The sequence below is a fragment of the Balaenoptera acutorostrata genome, chromosome 10, assembly GCF_949987535.1.
Source record: "Balaenoptera acutorostrata chromosome 10, mBalAcu1.1, whole genome shotgun sequence".
NCBI lineage: Eukaryota > Metazoa > Chordata > Mammalia > Artiodactyla > Balaenopteridae > Balaenoptera > Balaenoptera acutorostrata.
Window position 1 is genome coordinate 34,935,312 of NC_080073.1, and position 20,106 is coordinate 34,955,417.

General features: G+C 42.5%; 1 protein-coding gene across 1 annotated transcript in view; it reads right to left on the reverse strand.

Moving 5' to 3' along the window:
* Positions 1–20,106, reverse strand: part of CACNA2D3 (calcium voltage-gated channel auxiliary subunit alpha2delta 3) — a 774,181-nt gene that overhangs the window by 402,404 nt on the left and 351,671 nt on the right. The window contains exons 7-9 of the mRNA XM_057555140.1: positions 14,645–14,705; positions 14,398–14,548; positions 2,935–3,009 (exon numbers count right to left, since the gene is read on the reverse strand). Coding sequence (XP_057411123.1) covers positions 2,935–3,009; positions 14,398–14,548; positions 14,645–14,705 — 287 coding nt within the window. The remainder of the gene's footprint in view (positions 1–2,934; positions 3,010–14,397; positions 14,549–14,644; positions 14,706–20,106) is intronic.

Sequence of the window (20,106 nt, forward strand, 5' to 3'; positions counted from 1 at the left end):
CCTAGGTTGACAGTTCATTTCTTTCAGTACTTGAAAAATGCAACACCACTTCCTTCTGGTCTCCATTGTTTCATATGAGAAATCTGCTGTTATTCAAATTGGTAATTTAAATAATATGTCATTTCTCTCTGGTGGATATCACTTTTTTTTCCTTGTGTAATTATATTTAATTATAATGTCTTCCCATGGATTTACTTGGATTTATCCTATTTGGAATTCACTCAGCCTCTTGAACATGCATGTTTATGCCTTTCACTAATTTGGGGAGGTTTTCAGCCAATATATCTTCAAATATCTATCCAGTCCCACTCTCTCATCTCCTGAGACTTTTATGACATGAATGCTAGCTAGCCCTTTTGCTGTCCCACATGTCCCTGAGACTCTATTCATTTTGTTCCAATCTATTTTCTCTCTGTTGCTCAGCCTGGATAATTTCTATTGATCTGTCCTGAAGTTTACTAATTCTATCTGCTGTCATCTCCACTCTACAACTGAGCTGATCCAGTGAGCTTTTTATTTTGGTGACTGTATTTTTCAGTTCTATAATTTCCACTTGGCTCTTTTTTATAACTTCTATTTGTTTACCGAGATTTTATATTTTTTCATTTATTTGAAAAATAAATGAAAAAGAGAATTCTTAATTGCTTTTGAAACAATTTAATTTTTAAAAAATTTTTTTAATTTAATTTTAAATTTAATTTTAATTTCAACATCTGATTCCTGTCAATATTGGCGTCTGTTGATTATCTTTTACATTTATGTTGTGACTTTTCTTGTTCTTGGGATGACAAGGAATTTTTAATTGCATTCTGGGCATTTTGGATTATATACAGTGAGACTCTGGGTCCTATTTAATCAGTTTTCTTGGCAGTCAATCTCTCTGTTGAGGTGTGGCACAAGGGCCAAGTGGTTGTGGGTGGGGTGGAAGATCAACTTCCTGTTTAGCCCTGCTGAAACTGTGGACAGCTGGTCTATTGGTTGCTCCATTGGTGTTTGGCTGGAATAGGAAAGGTACTGTCACAAAAGGATTTTATTGTTAGGCCATTCTTTCCCTGGTCCTTTGACTAAAGGAAACAGGCTTTTCTTGGAAGTTTGTTTTTCTGTTTGTTTGGTTTTGTCTATGCCTGTTGTTGGCCCAGGTGGGAAGCTTCTGGAGTGCTCTATTTGGGAACAGATTCTATTATAAAACAGATATTGATTCTATGGGAATCAATAAAAAACCCAGGGAACTCACCTCCATGTCTTTAAGTCTAGGCAGTTCCCCTTCTTTCTACCTTGCAGGTCTTCCTATACTCGTTTGTGGGGTTACGTCCAGGATTTTTCAGTTGTAAGGGGAGGGATCTGATTAAAATATGGCTACTCCATACTGGCAGAATAAAAAGTCTGGATTAGTTTTAATACAAATGACTTCAATCTTCAACATTCATAAGTTCAAAGGAGATTTTAAATAAATTCTTAGCTCACTTTCTCTAACAATTTTTTCATTCATTAGACTTCATATCTCCAAATATCACACTGCCCTTGTTCATTGGGGAAGCCACCTGAAGGAAGCATTTTAAGCATCTTATCTATTTAATGTTGTAAGCACCATCAGTGGACACCTATTTAAGGTTCTGGGAGATATTCCAATGCTACAAAATTGGGAAGGGGGTGAACTCTAGAGCCAGGCAATGGCCAAACAAAGAGAAAGTCTCTAGAGAAATCTGGCTGTAAGTTTGTTATTTTCTTCCTACCTTGGCCGAAAAAATGACCATGAACAAATATTCCCTGGATACACTTGTTCTTTGAACTATAATGTACTTGTTTCTCTCTCCTAAAAGCAAAGCTGATTATAGTGGTGCTTCCCCCTCAGATTGAAGTTTGGACATTAACTCTGGTATAATTTGTCCTTCTCACTCCGTGTTCCAGTTCTAGTGCATTTCTCCCAATCCTCTATTGTTCACTCCCTCAGAGGTGCCCAAACGTCTACCACCTGCATCTAGGATAGCACCAATGGCACTCCCTGCCCATTTGGGCCAGAGGTTCTTCCCAGCACATGCACAGTACATCACAGAGAGCTACCTTGGCCATTGTCCTCAGTCACCTCATGGGGATCTGCTCTCCACGGGAGGAGCATTATTTTATTGTACCCACATGGCAGGTACAACAAAACAATGTGAGTAATGATAGCTATGAGTCCCAGGACGTGTGACATTGTCGCAGCCACAGCTACACTTTCAACCTAAACTGTCATTTGGCCCTGTAGGGGTGATTGGTGGTGACTGTGATGGTTGTACTGACAGATTTAAGGGTGGCCAAAGGAAAACAGAATTTTATAGAAATCCACTGTGCAAATTTTCCAAGAATGCTCCAACTGGAAAGGAAACTTGTATCCCATTTCCTAAGTTCCTCCATTAACATATCTTCCTTTTGTTCCAGGCAATATATTTATGAAGCAGGCAATGCTCGGAGCATTAAGGATACAGCAGAGAGTGACACTGTCCCTATCCTTGTAAAGCTTACCTTCTAATCCAGGAGTCAAGTTACCCCAATATCTACCCCAACAGTTATTTAATCAATTTTATTAAGTGCAAGAAGAGATATAACAAGTGGGTTCAACTTTCTTTGAAATTACGGCAAGAGCCATATTCTTTCAATGGTGTCAATATGGGTGAAAAGCACAACACAGGATGTGCTTAGAGCAAAGAAAAAGAAAATCAATGTGATTGTTTCAGAACTAGCGAGCATCTGAACTCAATATAAGTATTTTACTTTCATGATTTTATTTGGGCCTCTTCATAAATGTTCTACACACTGGGGTTCCAAGGCCCTAAATGAAAGGGCAGTACATTTGGTGAGTTTCTAAATACTAGGACAGAATGACTGTAATTGATCACTGTGAGGGAGATGGGTGTGCCACGACCCCTGATGCACCCGTCCAGCGGCAGGCCCTACCTCCTTGTTTGTCCTGTCAGCTTGCACCAACGTTCCATTCAGGCAAGGTTCCACGTAGTGAAGCTCCTCGTTATACTGAAAAGGGAAAAACAGCCAAGAGGAAACACTTAATTAAGCATTTAAAGGGTACACAATAATTTAAGGATACACACACACACAAACAAAAAAGCAGCACGATTACAGGCTCATTTCATTTACATAAGGTGACTTTCTCAATCAGTGCCCCTACAAAAAAATTGTGCTTAAGTGCAAAGACATACTTTATTCATTTCTTGTTTGAGGGGGAAACGTGTAGAGCACATATTGGTAGATGGCAGTGTTCAGGGTGTACACAGTTAACTGATAGTCCTTCAGGGGTGACTCCAAACATAGGGGCTCCCGGGGCATGGTTAACAGTGCATGGTCCAGCTGAGATCTAAAGAGCATTCCACAGAATTCCCTGGAGGTCCAGTGGTTAGGACTCTGTGCTTCCACTGCAGGGAGCACAGGTTCGATCCCAGGTCAGGGAACTAAGATCCCATAAGCCGCATGGTGAGGCAAAATAAATAAATAAAGAGCACTCCAAACTTGGGCGGATAGGGCTCCAGCTCTGCCTTTGGTTTCATGGAGCTACGGAACCCATGTGCGGGTCACATGTGAGTGAGTACAGAATGTTGGAAAGGAGGGGCCTGGATGTTCCCCTATAAGAGGCTTTGCAGGTGTTGGTCAGAGCACTGCACATGCCCAGTGACACCACTGTCCACACAGGTCAATGCCAGCCTTCCCATCATTTTTGATTCCAGAATACCCAGATTATGAAAGCTTGTTTTTGTCCAAAGCACACAGCTAGGAAGAGAAAATTTGAATGGTCTTATTTTAATTTCTCTCATCAAGCATGGTTCTCTGCACTGTAGCTAGGTTGGGACATTCCCAAACACAAATCTAATCATGCCCCCTCTTGTCAATGCCATTCAGAGCTCCCCACTGCTCTGCAGAGGAACCTTCCCAGGGCTTGGCAGGGCTCTGGCCACTCGGCCCTGTTGACCTTTCTAGCGTCTTCACTCATTAGCCCTCCCCATAAACTCGGCACCAGCCAGCCCTAATTCCCTTTCTGTCCTCTGAGATGACCCATCTTTTCATTCAGGCCTTCCACAACTGGGCCTTCTGCCTCAAGCCCTCCTTTGGCATCTCCCAGCTGATGCCTGTTCATCCTCTGGGCCACCTCACTCCTGCCTCCTCTGGGAAGCTGCCTCTGTTGCAAGAGAGGCTCCGCTCCTATCTATTCCAAAATTTTAATTGCCTGGTGCCTGGATCCTTCATCACAATGTGGGACCATATCAGTAGGGTCTATGTCTGGTTCCTCAGTGTACTCCCTGTGACAAGCACAGGTCTGGACCCAGAGTAGGTACTGGGGAACAATTTGTTCAATGACAGTATCATGGCATTTCCACTTTAGGGACCAAAGGCCCAGCCCAGAGCTCCAGAGGGAAGGGACCAAAACCATCTCTCACAGGGCCAGCCTGCGAGCAAAGTCTGGCTAAGAAGTTTGGACTTTAAGCCTAGAGGCAGTGAGAACCATAGGCTGTGGGCAGGGGAGTGGGTGAAATAAAGAGATCAGCTTGGGACAACTACTCTAGACACACTGCAGGGACAGACTGCACAGGACCAGACTGGCAGCTGCTGCAACAGTGACTAAGATGTATCAGGTTTCACCTACCAAGATGTTTAATAGCAAGTACGGGTAGTGATGACACTAATATTTGCAACTAACTGTTAGTGAGCATTTCCTTTATCTAGACACAGGCCAGACTTCATTCACAGGATACCTCAACCTCAGGTAGTTAAGTACTTCCAATCACTCCCCCTTTACAGATGGGAAAACAGAGGCCGAGTAAGGATGATCAACTTGCCCAAAGTCACTGAGGAGTACATGGGGTGGAGTCCATATTCAAACCCAAGCAGTTTGACCTCCCAACCACTGACCCCACGACCTCAGAGCCCCCAATTTCTCCTCTCTGGCCCCTAAGCCTATGTTTCCTATCAATCTGACTTTTCCTCCCTCTTTCATCTTTGTTTTTAGTCACATAAAACCATCAGAAAAATTATAGCTCAGTGGACTTAGAGCTGAGATGAGGCATGGAGAAAAAATAGATTTCTGCAATTCTGAAATCAGCTGTCGACAAATGGAATGTCATCTCAGGATCCAGGAAGCAACTGCACAGTCTAACCTGAAGAAATGCTTCTCCAAAATTCTCAGTCCAGGGAATTCCCTGGCAGTCCAGTGGTTAGGACTCCGCACTTTCACTGCTGAGGGCCTGGGTTCAAACCCTGGTTGGGGAACTAAGATCCTGCAAGCCGCACAGTGTGGCCAAAATAAAATAAAATAAACAAAACTCTCAGTGCATATAAAACTGACACTGGAAGTTGCTGGGGGAAACAAAAAACAAAAAAAACCCAGCCATTTTTTCCCCTCCTCCACCTCCCTCACTGACTGATTTGGTTCAGGGTGATAATATGCCGATTCCTAAAGCTTAATTCCTTTCATTCCTGAAGCATAATCAGTCTTAGGCAATCACAGCTATTTGGTCCCGCTCTGTTGGATACAGGCTTTCATAGCATATCTTGCAGCTGCGGGTGGTCAAGTAATCCATTCCCAGCCAATGAAACATAAGGAGTAGTTTTCTGGGCAGTTTCAATGAAATTTTTTTTCTTGCCATTAAAGGAAAACACTTCTACATCCACTGCCTTCCTTCCCTCTTGAGATGCTATTGTGGAGCTGCAGCAGCCATTTTGCAACCATGAGGTTGCAAAGGTTGACAAGGTTAAGAATGGAGAGCAAGCCTCAAGGAAGACAGAGCAGGAAGATAGAGCCAATGTGGGGTCTTGATGACACTGTTGAACCACTGTACCAAACTGCAGCTGCCCTCCTTGAGGCTTCTTCCATGAGATTATGAAACACCTATATACTGAAGCAACTTTTATTCAATTGTTCTGTAACTTGCAGCCCAAAACTTTCCAACTCCATTTTCCAGGTAAATTTTAAAACTTTATCTACATTCTACCTGATACACATTCACAATGTTGATTCCTGGGGTTCTATACTCTGAGGTAGGAGTCAGGACACTTGGGTCCAAGTCCCGCCCCTGCCATACACTCAGTGTGTGACCTTGGGGAAGTCACTAAACCTCTCTGATCCCAGGTCTTATGCATAAGGTGCTAATTCATCTTCTGTTTACCCTCCATGGGCCCCTGTGAGGATCCAATGAGGCAAAATACCTGAAACTGCTTTGTTATGTAAAGGCCTGTATATGTGGGGGACCAGAGAGGGGCTTACAAGTAAAGAAGACCAAGAAGTTCTTGCCCTCATCAGGGAGGAACATGTGCAGTAATCAAAACCATGCTCGCCGTCACTGTGCAAGCCCTGGCCACAGTGGAGGAATCTGCTCTTCTGAACCCCCGCCAGCTTGTTAGTGGCATCATCCAAGCTTGCAGTTAACTAATTTCCCTTGACTGCATCAGGACAAAACTATGCTGAGCAATCTGGACTGTATCACCAAAGGGAATGGGGCTCAGCCGTCTGTGTGAGGGAATGGTGCACACCAAGCAGCTGTGCCAAAGAGGCCCATGGGCTGTGTATGCTCACCACGCTACCCAGCATTCCTCCAGAGGGGGACACCAAGGGTGCCCTGCATGTAGAACTGCTCCCAGGCTCCCAGCAGTTCTCCTTTTGGAAACCTTTCCATTTCTGCATTTTAATGGATGGCCCCTAGATTTCCACTTTGTGAAACAATGTGAGATGGCCAAGTCAATTTACAACTGAAGATCTGGTCACCTCTAGTCCTAAGATACAATGGCCTCCTTCAGCTCTCCTTCATCCCTACTTAAACAATCAGATATCAATGGTCTAATAGAAAAGGATGCAATGCACATCATCATTAGCCAGATGCAATGTTCTTCTGCCATTTGTTTTTGCTCCCTCCCACTACCAAGAGTGAACCCCAGGGAGGCACTCAACCACCCCCTACTCTCCCCAAACATTTTAGTCCTTCCTGCAAGTTTCTGGGAAATGAGAGGAGTATCTTAGCAGGATAGGAGAGAGCCCAGGCAGCCCTAGAGATGGTCTAGCCAGCCCACTAAACATGTGGTGAGGAGATGGACAAAGAACTTTCACCCTTTAAAGAGCTTAGAATCTACCACATAGACTCAGGGCCTCAGTCACTGTCAGTTTTCTTCTTCCTTTCTCCTGGCTGGTTGGCTCTTCTCCTCTGATTCACACAAGGGTAGAGCAGTAGAGCTAAAGCAACTGCGGCAAACAGGGTGGGTTCAAATCTGGGCTCAGACACACACTAGCTGGGTGACCTTGGCCAAAGCATCTCCACTCTTTGGTGTCAGTGTTCGTATTGGGGGGATGGGGATTGTAACTGCATCTTTCTAACGAACTCACCATGAGGATGAAATGAGATGGTTCAGTAAAGAGTCAACAGAGAAGCCGCATGTAAGAAAGTGTCTGGGTGTATGAGCACATGAAAGAAAATATTTATGTGAGTGTGCTGTGTGCTACACAGAAAGACTGACAGCTGGTACTTGCTAAGTAGGAAGGGGGTGTTGGGGCGATGGCCATGACTTACTCTTGGGAACAGGGCTCACGTACCCCTGACCTCTGCAGAGAGCACAGACTGCATTCGTTGGAGAGAAGCGCTGCTTCAATAGGCACATGTGACTTTCTAAATACCTGAGACAGAAACGACCACATTGTGTGGCTGTACACTGCCCCACCCCAGGCCACACTCTGAACCCTCCCAATCACCTGGGTCTTTGGCAGACAGGGAGCCAAGACAGAGCTGCCAGCCTACTGCCAAATACCAGCCGGGAAGGTATCTGCCATGAAACCCTTTGTTCATTTGCTCCCTGAATATTAACTAAGCACCTGCCATGTGTCAGGGATATCAAACACTGGCTAAATTTGCACATGATCATCACTGTGGAGTGATCATGGACCACTTTTTCTTACTTTTATTAGTAAAAGAATGTGCTCAATAATGTTTGCTTTTCCTTTTCATGACAAAAAAGTGCTTATTTGTGATGTTGCCATGGTCCATCCAAAAAAAAAAAAAAAGCCTCAAGAGAAACCCATGCTATTCAGGCCAACCACCAAACTCTAGGCTCCGACAGCAAAGAATACATCACCATCTGCCTTTTCTTTCCTTTTGCCCAATCTCTGGAAGTACTCCCAACATCTCGCATTTTAAAGACACAGCAAAATCCTCAATGGGAATTTTAATGAGGAAAGCCAAGTTTCATTCAATGAATGGCCAGAACTTTTGGGAGAAGAATCTAAAAACAAAGAACAAATGGGCTGGGCTCACCCACCAAGATTCATGCAAGCTTCGGCATTGGTGTAGAACAGTGTCACATGTTGGTTCATGTAAATCTCAGCCCAGAGACTGGAGAGCAAAGGACAGCTGACTGGGCTCTGGATGATACTGGGGATTCTGAACCCCCCTTAACGATGGAAGCTGGACATGATTAATGAAAGCAATGCAGCTTTCAGGCCTAACAAAAGAAGATCAACAGTTGCCTTTAAGGATAATGAGGAAAGACCTCATGAAGAAGGGAGAGACTTTAGGGAACATGTGGACACGTCACCCTGCAGCAGAGACTCCTTCCATGTCTTCCACTGCCTTCAGGGGATGTACCAGTTCCTCTACGTGGCTGACCAGACTTGCTTGATCTGGACCGCCCCTCTCAATCCAGTACCATTCTTTTCCCCATCACCCCCACCTACCCACTCTCTCTGCCTCCCACATTCACCCCCACTCCACTATGTCCAGTCACTGAACTCCTTTCGGTCAAGCCAGCCAGGCCTGTACTTCCTGGGGGTGGGAGAGAACTTACTACAACCTGAAAATAGCACTTTCCTCCTCAACTGTTATTCTCCTTTTTCCTGCCCTACCTCATTGCATATGCCTGGCTAATGCCTACTTATCTTAAAGTGTTCACTTCGTCATCGCTTCTTCCAAGAAGCCATCACTGAGCCCCCCGTTGGCTGCATGTTCCAGCTTTGTGCTCTCTAAGCCTCCCCGCCCCGACCCAACCCTCTCTGAGACTGCTCTGTCCACACTCGACCGTGAGCACCTGCTTCCTGGTTGCATCCACATCCAGAGCACACACATACACACAAAACCTCAAAGTCCATGCGGGAAGACAACCTGTCTTCCTGATCTACAAAAGCAGCCTCAGTACTTAACTCTTAGCTCTCAATAGTATTTGTTGAATAAATAAATAACCAGAACAAAGAAATGAAAGGCAAAACTGAAGATCACTGATGGAAAAGATTAGAAACAAAGCCAAGAGAAGAAAAAAAATAGTTGACACAAAGACAAAAAAATAAATAAACTAATATGATAAGAATCTCTAGCCTCTTTGTAAAACAGGTAATAAACAAAAAGTAAAGGAAGTAAATGCATACGTTTTAGAGAAGCCTAAGTTCCACAAAAAAAAATATATATATATATACACACATATATATATAGAATTAAAATACTGGCATGCTCATACAATGCAAGAATCTGATGTAGAATTGCTGGAACTCCATTAAATATTTTTATGGTTTTATTGGTGCACTTTTGATTAAATAACCTTTAGAATGAAAATGGGTAGAGTTTATGTAATGAAGCAGATGAATCCACAATATTTTCACCAACACAAGGCATCCCAGGGATCTTTTGCATTACAAAAGCTTCTTGTGTAATTTGAAACACGACTGGACGTAATTAGCAGTACAGAAAAAATGAGCACCGAAAGAAAATACCATCCTCATACTTTTAATACGGAATCGATTACTTTAAAAAGCAAATCCACAGCAGGCAAAGCACTGGAGAAACGGTTCTAAAGAAAATTCTGCAAATTAAAACCAGGGCACCAGAAAGTTCTGGGTTGAACTAACAAATGATGCTCTTCTCTATTCAACTCTGCACAAACACGGGCTACAGGAGGCATTTAAATTGATTTAACAATATCAGCCCAGTTAATACTGTGTTCATTTAATGCATGGCTTAGGCTTCTGTAAAATCATTTTTCTAACTTCAGCATGGAACAGAATTAGCACCCTCATTTTTATGATAATATTGTTAATTTAATGCATGGCTTGGAGTTAGACTTCAAAGTGAATCAGAAAAATATGGCTTTTCTCTTGTCAGAGACATCTCTCTTCATGCACCAGTGGTCTGATCTTAAATTTTAACTTCAACTGCACAAAATCACTCTCATATTTCAACTATTCTTTCATAATTCAATCATTTAGTTCATTGGTCTTAGATTGATTTTGCAATATCCTGCTCAGGAAAACTAAAACAAGTTTTAACATTATCTTTTCATGTTTATTCTCTGGAAAGATATGGATTGGACACTTTTCAGAATACACTATAAGATGCACTTAGCAATGAAGTTAATACAAACATGCAAAAATGGCTAGAATGGGCAAGGAAAGTCTTTTCCACCATTTAAATTCATTTCCTCCCTTCCCCATTATGGCACTGAAAATCAAATGGCAACGATGAATTAGATTTGTACAAACAAATAACCTACAATGTACAAGAGCTTCCAACATTAAAAATAAAGATTGTATTTTTTACTTTCTCTCTAAAACACTGAAATGTCTCCTCAAACATCTACCCAGCAAGCAAGAGAAAACTGACAGTGTAATGAAGGGTGAAATGATAATGTCCTCTCCCGTAAATGGAATCCAGCCAACTAGAACAATGCATTCAAACAGATTTGCAGGGCATTCTGAATGGAGTTTCAAATATCCCAGCCCCCTGCACTTACAAGAGCCTGCAGTGGGGTCTCCCTCTAGATGGGGGCAAGTGACCATTTTAGACAGATGGAGGAAAAATGTACATCACATTACTACAGCAATTTTGCCACTGTGAAAATAGGAAAAGGAGATGGAGGAAAAAACCACCACCACATTTAGGCAAGGCAAAACTGGTGAAACACACTTAGGGTTGGAAGAGACAATTCAAGGGAATGTAAATGAAGACTTGTCAATTACAAATCTACTATTTAGGACCCTCAAAATATTGTTGTTATGGATTGAATGTTTGTGTCCTCCCCTTAATTTATATGTTGAAGCCCTTAACCCCCATTGTGGTGGTATTTGGAGATGGGGCCTTTGGGAGGTAATTACGGTTAGATGAGGTCATGAAGGTAGGGCTCTTGTGATGGGATTGTATCCTGATAAGAGGAGATGTGAGAGAGCTTGCCCTCTTTCTCTTTCTTTCTGCGTAAGCACAGGGAGAAAAGGCCACGTGAGCAGACAGCAAGAAAGTGGCTTTGTGCAAGCAAGGAAGAGAATTCTCACCAGAAACCAAGTCCTGCCAGACCTTGACTTTGAACTTTCCAGCCTCTAGAACTGGGATAAAATAAATTTCTGTTGCTTAAGCCACTCAGTCTGTGGTATTTAGTTATGGCAGATGGAGCTGACTAATACAGTTTCTAAGTATGCAAACATTGTACCCTGCTTAGTGGACATTCTGATAATACCTAACTCTGTGCAGACCCTCCTTCGGTGCAACAATTTCACTTCTAGAGTTTATTCAACAGAAGCACACCCAATCCTGCAAAAATATATGTACGAGTCCATTCACTGTAGCACTCTTGAGTAGAAAAGAGATTAGTAACAGCATAGTGTCCAGCAAAGGGGGACTGGTTAAAAAATTAATGCCAACTATAGAGGATGGAATGCTCTGTTCTTCAGATACACTTGATACAATACAAGTATAGAAGCAAGTTGCTGAACAGTCTGTAAAATAGGATTCTATTTTTGTGGGAAAAATATGTGTTCATATATATATAGAAAAATTTGGAAGAATATGTGCCAAATGGAAAGGGAATGGAAACATTTCTGAGTTGTTTAAAATTTTTACATATGTTGCCTATATTAAAAGCAATCAATACATTAGAGTTACTGCTAATTAGTGGTTCCTTTTATGACCTCAGGCTTTTAATATAAATTCAAACATATTTGATCCCATTAAGGGAATAGAGTTCATGATTTTACTATAGAGGCTTCAAATGAAAAAGTTCAGAGTATCTTTCTAGTTGTCGAAATAATTATGTAAATAGTCTTGAAGCTGATCATTTATGTTGAAAACTAACAAACAGATGTACAGTGAGGGTTAATGGGCCCTCTAATGGGTTTCTTTATATAAGGGGCCAATTTGGGGTAAAAAAAAATGTTTTTTCCTTAACTGTTCTATAATAACTGGCATGTCTACTTTTAATTATCTTAATCACCCTCTCTTCATTATTGAGTTGACACTGTTTGTATATCTTAATGAATTTACAGAGATTATTTCAATCGATTGGTTTTGTTAACAGAACAATAAATCCTGACTGATAAAGGATTCACAATGTAATTAGCTAGCTCTTCTTATTATGCAAATTTCTGATACTTCTGTAATGAGTAATTAAAGATTAATAAGAAAGATAGTCCCAAATTAGCTGCTTCTTATCTGTAAATGCTTCAGGATGTGTGGGGATCAGCCCACGTTCTTCACATATTCACAGTGAGCCTGGTAACTAAAGTAACTTTTCTTGATTTGGAAACCCAAAGTTCTGTCTGAAAAATCTCCTTCAAAGAGCTATGCCTGAGGCCATACAGTTTCACAGTAAGATGGTTGAGTGGTTCAACTACATTTTCTTCACTTCTGCTCAGGAAACAGGACAAGGGGAACCTAGACAGTTTCTGAGTCCTCACTGTGCCACTTCTTCTGAGTGTGTGACCTAAAGGCAGTAGCTGCTACCTCCTGGCGCCTCTGTCTCCAGACTACGCGGTACAGAGCTCGGGTGAAGATCCAATGAGATCATCTACACTGGGACACTTGGCAGTGGTGCTCCATGGAAAGCAGCTGCTGGTATAACTCATTCAACAAGGATTTAAATTACTATTTGCCAGGTACTGTCCTAGGCACTGGGGACAGTTCAGTGAATAAACAAGACCAACCTCTGTTCCCACGGAATTTATTATTCTCTTCCTTTTCTTCTTTAGGGCTTTTTAAAATCTGAAGCTATTAAATCATGGTGCCCTGCTGTTGTGCTGTTGTGCCTTTTTGCTCCAAGTCTCATCAGAAGCTGGCAGGACACTAATCGAAGCAATCCCCTCTGCAAGCCCAGTGTCACTTCAATACCCATGCCCTCTGCCCAGTGAATAAAAGTGGATGTTATGCCCATGCAGAAGGCTGCCCAGAAATAGGGTTCCATGATGACACACTCTGCTCAGGGGCCCGGAGAAGCCATGCAGACACAGGAACAGCATTCTTGGAGCATGTCCATGCCACTCATTCTTCAAATAGCAGCCCTTCTTTGATACCCTAACACTGGCCTCCTGTGTACCAGCTTGGGTTATCCTGGCAGGGACCCTGGGGGCGATGTGACTGCACCTGCATCACAGCTGCAGGCTGAGGCACAGACTCAAGTGGTTCACCCCAAGACGCGGCATTGTATGTGGCCAAATTAGGATTCAAAACTAAGTCCCATCCCTGAAGCCAAGCTCTGTCCTCTCACCACACTGCCTCCACTGCCTGCTGCAGCCACTCTGTGTCCCAGATAGAGGTGATGTGGAAAAGCACAGGTGACCATCACACAGGAGCACCCAGCTAAGTATTCAAGGAAAACAACCAGGCTCATTGCGGCTATCATCTTTGGAAAAGAGTGGGACGGAAATAAGGAACATGATGAGACTCATACCAGAGAACGGGGGAGAAGAGGAAAAAGAACTGGAGATGGACTCCTGAATTAGTGCTCCTGCCCAGGCAGTGTGTTCATGCCCAGCTTGGTTCCCGGATCTCCCACTTCCCAGCTCTGTGACCTCCGCAAGTTACTGACACTCTCAATCCCTGCAACCTCACTTGAGAAAATGCCAAAACCACCCCAAACACGCTACAGCTGCTGTGAGGAATGAAGATAATACCAATATGAAGAGTAAGCAAATGGCACACAGTAGGCACTTAATAAACGCCACTTTTGTTTCTGAAGCTGAGATAAAGTACTCTATGAGCCTTAAACTGCTCTCTACATTTTCGTTGTCTTACCATCATGATTACTATTACTATCATTGCCATCAGACTAACTTAGCTTAAAATTAATTTCCACATGAGAAAATCTAGTAGTTTAAGGAAAATCTTGCTAGGTCTAATTCCCCAAGGTTCTGAAAGGGCTGGTTCTCCAGGAAAACTAAGTCTGGTGCTACTCTTCCAGATCACAGTGCCTGAGTGCTAGGTGAGAAAAAATGTGCTCAACTGCTTTCCCAGTCCCCGAAACCCCTCCAATACCACGACTCAGTGAACTCACATGGGACTAATGAGACCTCATCCTAGGGCATCTAATGCTATGTATACAAAAGCAATAAGAATGTTAACTGCTTGCTGATAAAAGATCCCATGAACTCAAAGTGCAAAGAAAGCACAAAACAGCTGCAATTACGGCAATTATGTTGAAGAAGTCGTCATCCCCCAGCGTATCCAAAATAGATGAGACTGTTTGCTTTGCGATCGTCAGACGGAGCCCTTTCATGCTGCCACTGACATCCACTAAAATGACCACGTCTTTTGGAGAAGTCGCTGCCTGGATGTACCTAGATCAGAGGAAAATTAAGTAAAAATGAATCCTGACTGAATCTCTGCAAGTTTTCTCTTTTAAAAAATAACTAAGAGGTTTGACCGTTTCCTACCATTTTCGGTTCCTGCAGTCAAAGGCAATGACTCCATTCTCATCTGGTTCCCATTTAATCCCTAGAAGAAAAATGGAGTTATAAGAAACCCAGAAACTTCAAATATTTATTCACAGCATTTCAAGGCTGCTCTGCTTTGCTGACTGAATGAACAGGGTGAAAAATCACATGCAAACACCAACCCTGGAGCTCATCACATGCTCCATCACCAACTCTGGGAAGGTGCTTTAGGGCTGGAACGCCATAGCAAACACGGCCTTAGCTCAGGCACTCCAAGGTCTGCTAGAGAGTGGTGACATCTTTAGTAACCCACTGTCCATCAAGAAAGGACATGACTCCAGCCCCTTCCCATGGCTAATGATAAAGTTAGCCAAGGTCATTTCTCACTGTCCTTCAAGTTGTTGGACCCGGCTGCATCATTCATGGATCTCTGGGCAGAGTCAGGCCCCGTCCCTGGACCCAGATAGGTAATGTCTAGGGCACGGGGGGTAGAAAGCATTCAATATGTTTCCATCTCAGAATATACACAAGTCTGTTCTCTTTTCAGTTCTGTTTTGTCTTGGCCTTCTACACTGAAATGAAATAAAATGGCCCTAACTATACTGCATAATAAAATTTGAATTTCAGTCTTTGAAGCCTGGGGGGTTTTCTCCTTACGTAAAATGGGATCCAACATCCTTAGTCTCATGGCTTGCAGACTGGTCAGGATATGTCCAAGGTTCACATTCTCTATTTACAACTTAATCTTTATGAATAAACTTTCATTTAAAAAGAAAGTGTTTGCTGCCTAAAAATAAGATAGAAAATCATTGTTTTCAACCATCAGTACTGCTCAGGGATGGAGGATTAGAAACACAGATTTTGGAGTTAAGAAAATAAAACAGAAAAATTATTTTCACAGGAGAAAATCCTGACTTTGATTGTAGCACTGAGATTCTCCTTTCCAATTAATAAGGGCCAGTTTTCTGGACCACACTGGGCTAATAATAGGCATGTGCTTAAGATAACATCACTAAATTATTCCAGAGATAATCATGAGATGGCAGCTTGTAAACCAAAGAGTCATTTTGTTTTGTCCTCCTTGTACCTACATTTCCCACGTGCAAATGGACCTAATTTAAAGGTTCTCTGTAACAAATCGGAAAACAGAAGTATGAGAAGCCATTGCCAATTGAAGGTTATTAGGTAATGAAGATAAAATAAAAGTGACATAATATATTGTACACTAAAGGAGAAGAATGCAATTTATTTTAAAAACATCTGACATACTACATTTGTATAAAGCCAAGTACAGCTAGGATGACAGTCTTCACACATAATGAAATTATATATATAGTGAGGCTAGGTAATGTTCCAATGTGTAATTCCACAAAGAACTGGTTTGAGTCCAAATGAAGAGAATTTTTTTTAATGTGTTGACGCATGGTAGACATTCAGTGGACATTCCTTGAGTTGAATTGTGGCCAGTGTTCTTAGACCACAACCATATCTGATCATCCTCCACCTCACCCCTACTCTGCCACCCTTCCTCCATCACAGCCTTATCGCCAAGTGCTCCACTGGGGGAGAAAACATGCAATTCTGTTTTACTGTCCTAGCATTTAGGCCAGGGCCTAGGAAGAAGGAATTAATGACACTCAATGCTCTCCTTTTGGATTGAGGTCCTTTCCCTGCAAATGGGCTTGTAACTCCACCCATGCACTGCTGAAACTTGGTGCTTTTCAAAAAGGCTCTAGGGAAAGAACCCTTCCTTGCCTCTTCTTAGCTTCTGGTGGCTCCCAGCAATGCTTGGTGTTCCTTGACTTGTAGCTCATCTTTCCAATTTCCTACTCCGTCTTCACGTGGCTGTCTTCCCTCTGTGCCTGTGTGTCCTCCCTTCTCATAAGGATACCAGTTACATTGGATTTAATCCTAATCCAGTATGATCACATCCCAGCTATATTAGATCTATTTCCATGAAAGGTCACATCTGAGGCTCCAGGTGGACATGAATTTGGAGGGACACTATTCAACCCACTACATGTAAAACACGTAGGACTTGTAAAACAAAAATGAGGGGTGGCCACAGGGTAAAGAAGACAACCCCCGGGCACAGAGAACCATGTCTGCCAAGGTATGAGAAGAGCATGTCAAGTTCAAGGAGCTGAAGGAAGGCTGGTGTGGCTGTGGAGAGAGGATGTCTATACCAAAGAAAGAGCCTGGGTGACAGCAGGAACCAGGAGGCCCACGCCCTTCCTGGTCAGGACAGGAGGTACACACTAAGGGGATGAAGACAGTACCTCAACACAGTTCTAGGCACAGCTGCCCTGGATATAACAATAAAGGTCACACTTTGACTCAAAGACAGGGCTGTATGGGCCCTGGAGGATCATCTCACCCACACCTAACCTTTGGGCCCAAATCTTCATTTCATAGCAGGGACTCCAAGGCTCTGAAAGTTCAACAGATTTTCCTGAGATTCCTAGTTAGGACTGGGACTTGATCTCCCAAATCCCATGCCACCATTCTCTTCCTTACACAGGCAGTATAAGGAGGTTCCATGAGAATTTTCTGTATGTTAATGTGAGTTAAGTGTGTAAAAGTAAAACTGGTTTCCATGCCATGGGAGGAACATCTGAGGGCCTTTAATCTGCTTATGTTCATCTTGAACCTTTGCTGCTGGGGCAGCAAGAGGCAGCATTTACCAAACTAATCTGACCATTGAGCCTTTCCTTTCCCAAGAATCTCACAACAAAATGATTTAGGAGACAAACTTCAGGAAACCCTGTCCCAGATGGTACTATCTCTCCTAGGACATTTCAGCATTTTAGTATGTAATTTTTTATACACACAGATATTTTGAAAATGTTCAAGTAATCAAATCCCAGAGAAATAATAGTTGGTTCATCTTAAATCTCTGAGATCCAAGGAACTGTCACTTAACCAAGGAGTACCCTCAGGAGCCGTATCATTTCCGGAAGTGTCACATGCCTCATGGGATCCCACCCAGGCTGGCTGGGGCATGAATCTCAAGATAAAAGGAACAATGCAGTTCAGCAGCAGCTTTCACTGCCATTCAGCCTTCTCTCGGCGGCACTCCAGACTTCATGACCCGCATCAGTGATGCCTAGCCTGCCTTCCTCAGCTTTCATAGGACAAGGTCCCTAGAACATTCAGCATATCCACAGGTGAAACTGAAAATAATGTCAAAATCTCTACTGCAGACTCAAATGCTCAAATCTGATTAAATGTAAAATATTGTACAATATTCCTATATACAATTGTTTCTCTCCCAAAGGCATTATAAACTAATATTGGAGGGAAATTAATTTCATCTAAGGCAACATATGTCTTCATAATCTTCTCGGTACATGAAAATGAAGAGTAGGGCCAACAGAGCAGGGCCTAACGCAGCATCACCTGAAAGTCAGGTGATTCAATGAATGTGTTCCTTGCTAGAGCTGGTTGGAACTGGGTTTCTGCCACTGGCAACCAAAATCTCTGATGAATGCACTTCCCCACAAGAGGAAGCTTCGCGAGGGCAGTGACCTTTTCTGCTTAGCTCACCATTTTATCCTCAGGGCCTCACACAGGGCTTGGAACAAAGCAAGAACTCAGGACACACTTACGTAAGAATGAAGGAACGTCCCTTCTGCTTACGACATTTACACTTACCACTGATTCATACTATTGTACCACTCTAAACATGAAAAGAAGCATCCTAAAAAGAAAAAAAAAAGAAATCCTAGCAATAAAAGCCCATGGATCCCTCATCTAACAATCATTTTCTGTCCAAGAAACAAGAGGCGTACTCTCTGTTCAGAACCAAGCACTGAGTGAGCACTGACATGTATCAGGGCAGTGAAGCCCTTTGGAGGACTGTGACCTATGTCTTTATTCACAAAGAAAATATGCAGAAATTTTACAAAGTCATAACTCTGCCACCAATATCATAAAAGAACTGTAAGCATTTCTGAGTCAACTATTCTGATTCTGACTGATTAAAATCTTGTACATAAATTAATCTCTCCAAGTAGAGAAACCCTTTATGAGGATTTTCTTTTGTTATGGACTGAATGTTTGTGTCCCACCAACATTCATAGGTTGAAGAACCCCTATGTTCTGGTATTGAGAGGTAATTTTCTTTGGGAGGCAATTAGGTTTAGATGAGGTCATGAGAGTGGAACCCCCATGATGGGATTAGTGCCCTTCCAGGAAGAGTAAGAAACACCAGAGCTTCCTCTCTCTCCCATGTGAGGACACAGGAAGAAGGCAGCCATCTGCAAGCCAGGAAGAGGAGTCTCACCAAGAACCAAATCTGCCAGCACCTTGATCTTGGTCTTCCCAGCCTCCAGAACAATGAGAAATAAATGTCTGTTGTTTAAACCACCTAGTCTGTGGTGTTTTGTTACAGCAGCCCGAGATGACTAATACATCTCTATTATCAGATTTCAAATTTGAAACTTTCAATTTAGTTTGAAGACTTCCTGCTGGTGGAGACAACAGATGATCTGTGGTTTCTTCTTATTTGCTCCACCTTCATCCAAATGCCACGTGGTAAGATGTCCTTGTGGCTTCCCTGATGGATCAGCCCCCCACCATGCTCTATTTTCACAACATCTGCATTAAATTTACTCTCTGTTGAGTGTATCAAAGCAGATTGCAATTTGGTGACACTGGAACTTTAATAGACCACTGTTTATTATAATGTTATCTTTAATAGAATGCTTATTGTTTAAATTTCTGTGAGCTCCAGGAGGAGTCATGCATGCCCTGCTGAACACAGCTCTTGGGAAATGTTGAATAATCTGGCAAAGCAGGCACTTGGCAGGCAAGTCTCAGGGGACAGATGCTAAGTGCAGGGCAAACAACTCCTGAAGGCAGAGGCTGGCAGTCTCTGTGCCTCAAAGTGGGAAGACATCAGGTGCCTAGCCTTACTTAATGAAAACATAAAAGACTCCACTTAATTGCTCCAAGATTATGCAGGGCGTTTTTTTCCTTCTTTTAGGTTGAGCTTGTTAATTTCTACAGCTGTGATATTGGCACAATTGCAGCCTCCAGTCCTGTTTTCACAACTTGTAAGCAAAATTAAAACTTCCTTTTTAAATTACAATTCAAACCAAGCCAGAATTAAATTCCTGTTGCAAAGCAGAGGCCTGGGAAGACCCTAGAAGGAACACTTGTTCCAAAGTCATGATGGACAAACTCTGACAAACACATTCATTTGAAGGTGCTCTTGGTGGCACTGATGTCAGTAGTGCTTTGGCCATTTCAACCTCTCCCTCTAGGAGCAGTCAGCTTTAGAGTAGGGAAACCTAAGCTCAAATGTTTCCATTTCTTACATTTTTCAGTCAGAATTTAACTCAGCCGATTATGGATTGCTCCTTTCCCTGGTAATAATAACAACAATAATAGTAATAGTAGTAATAGTAATAAAAGCAACCTCTTGTCCAGAAAGATGAAATATGATACTTTTCACACTC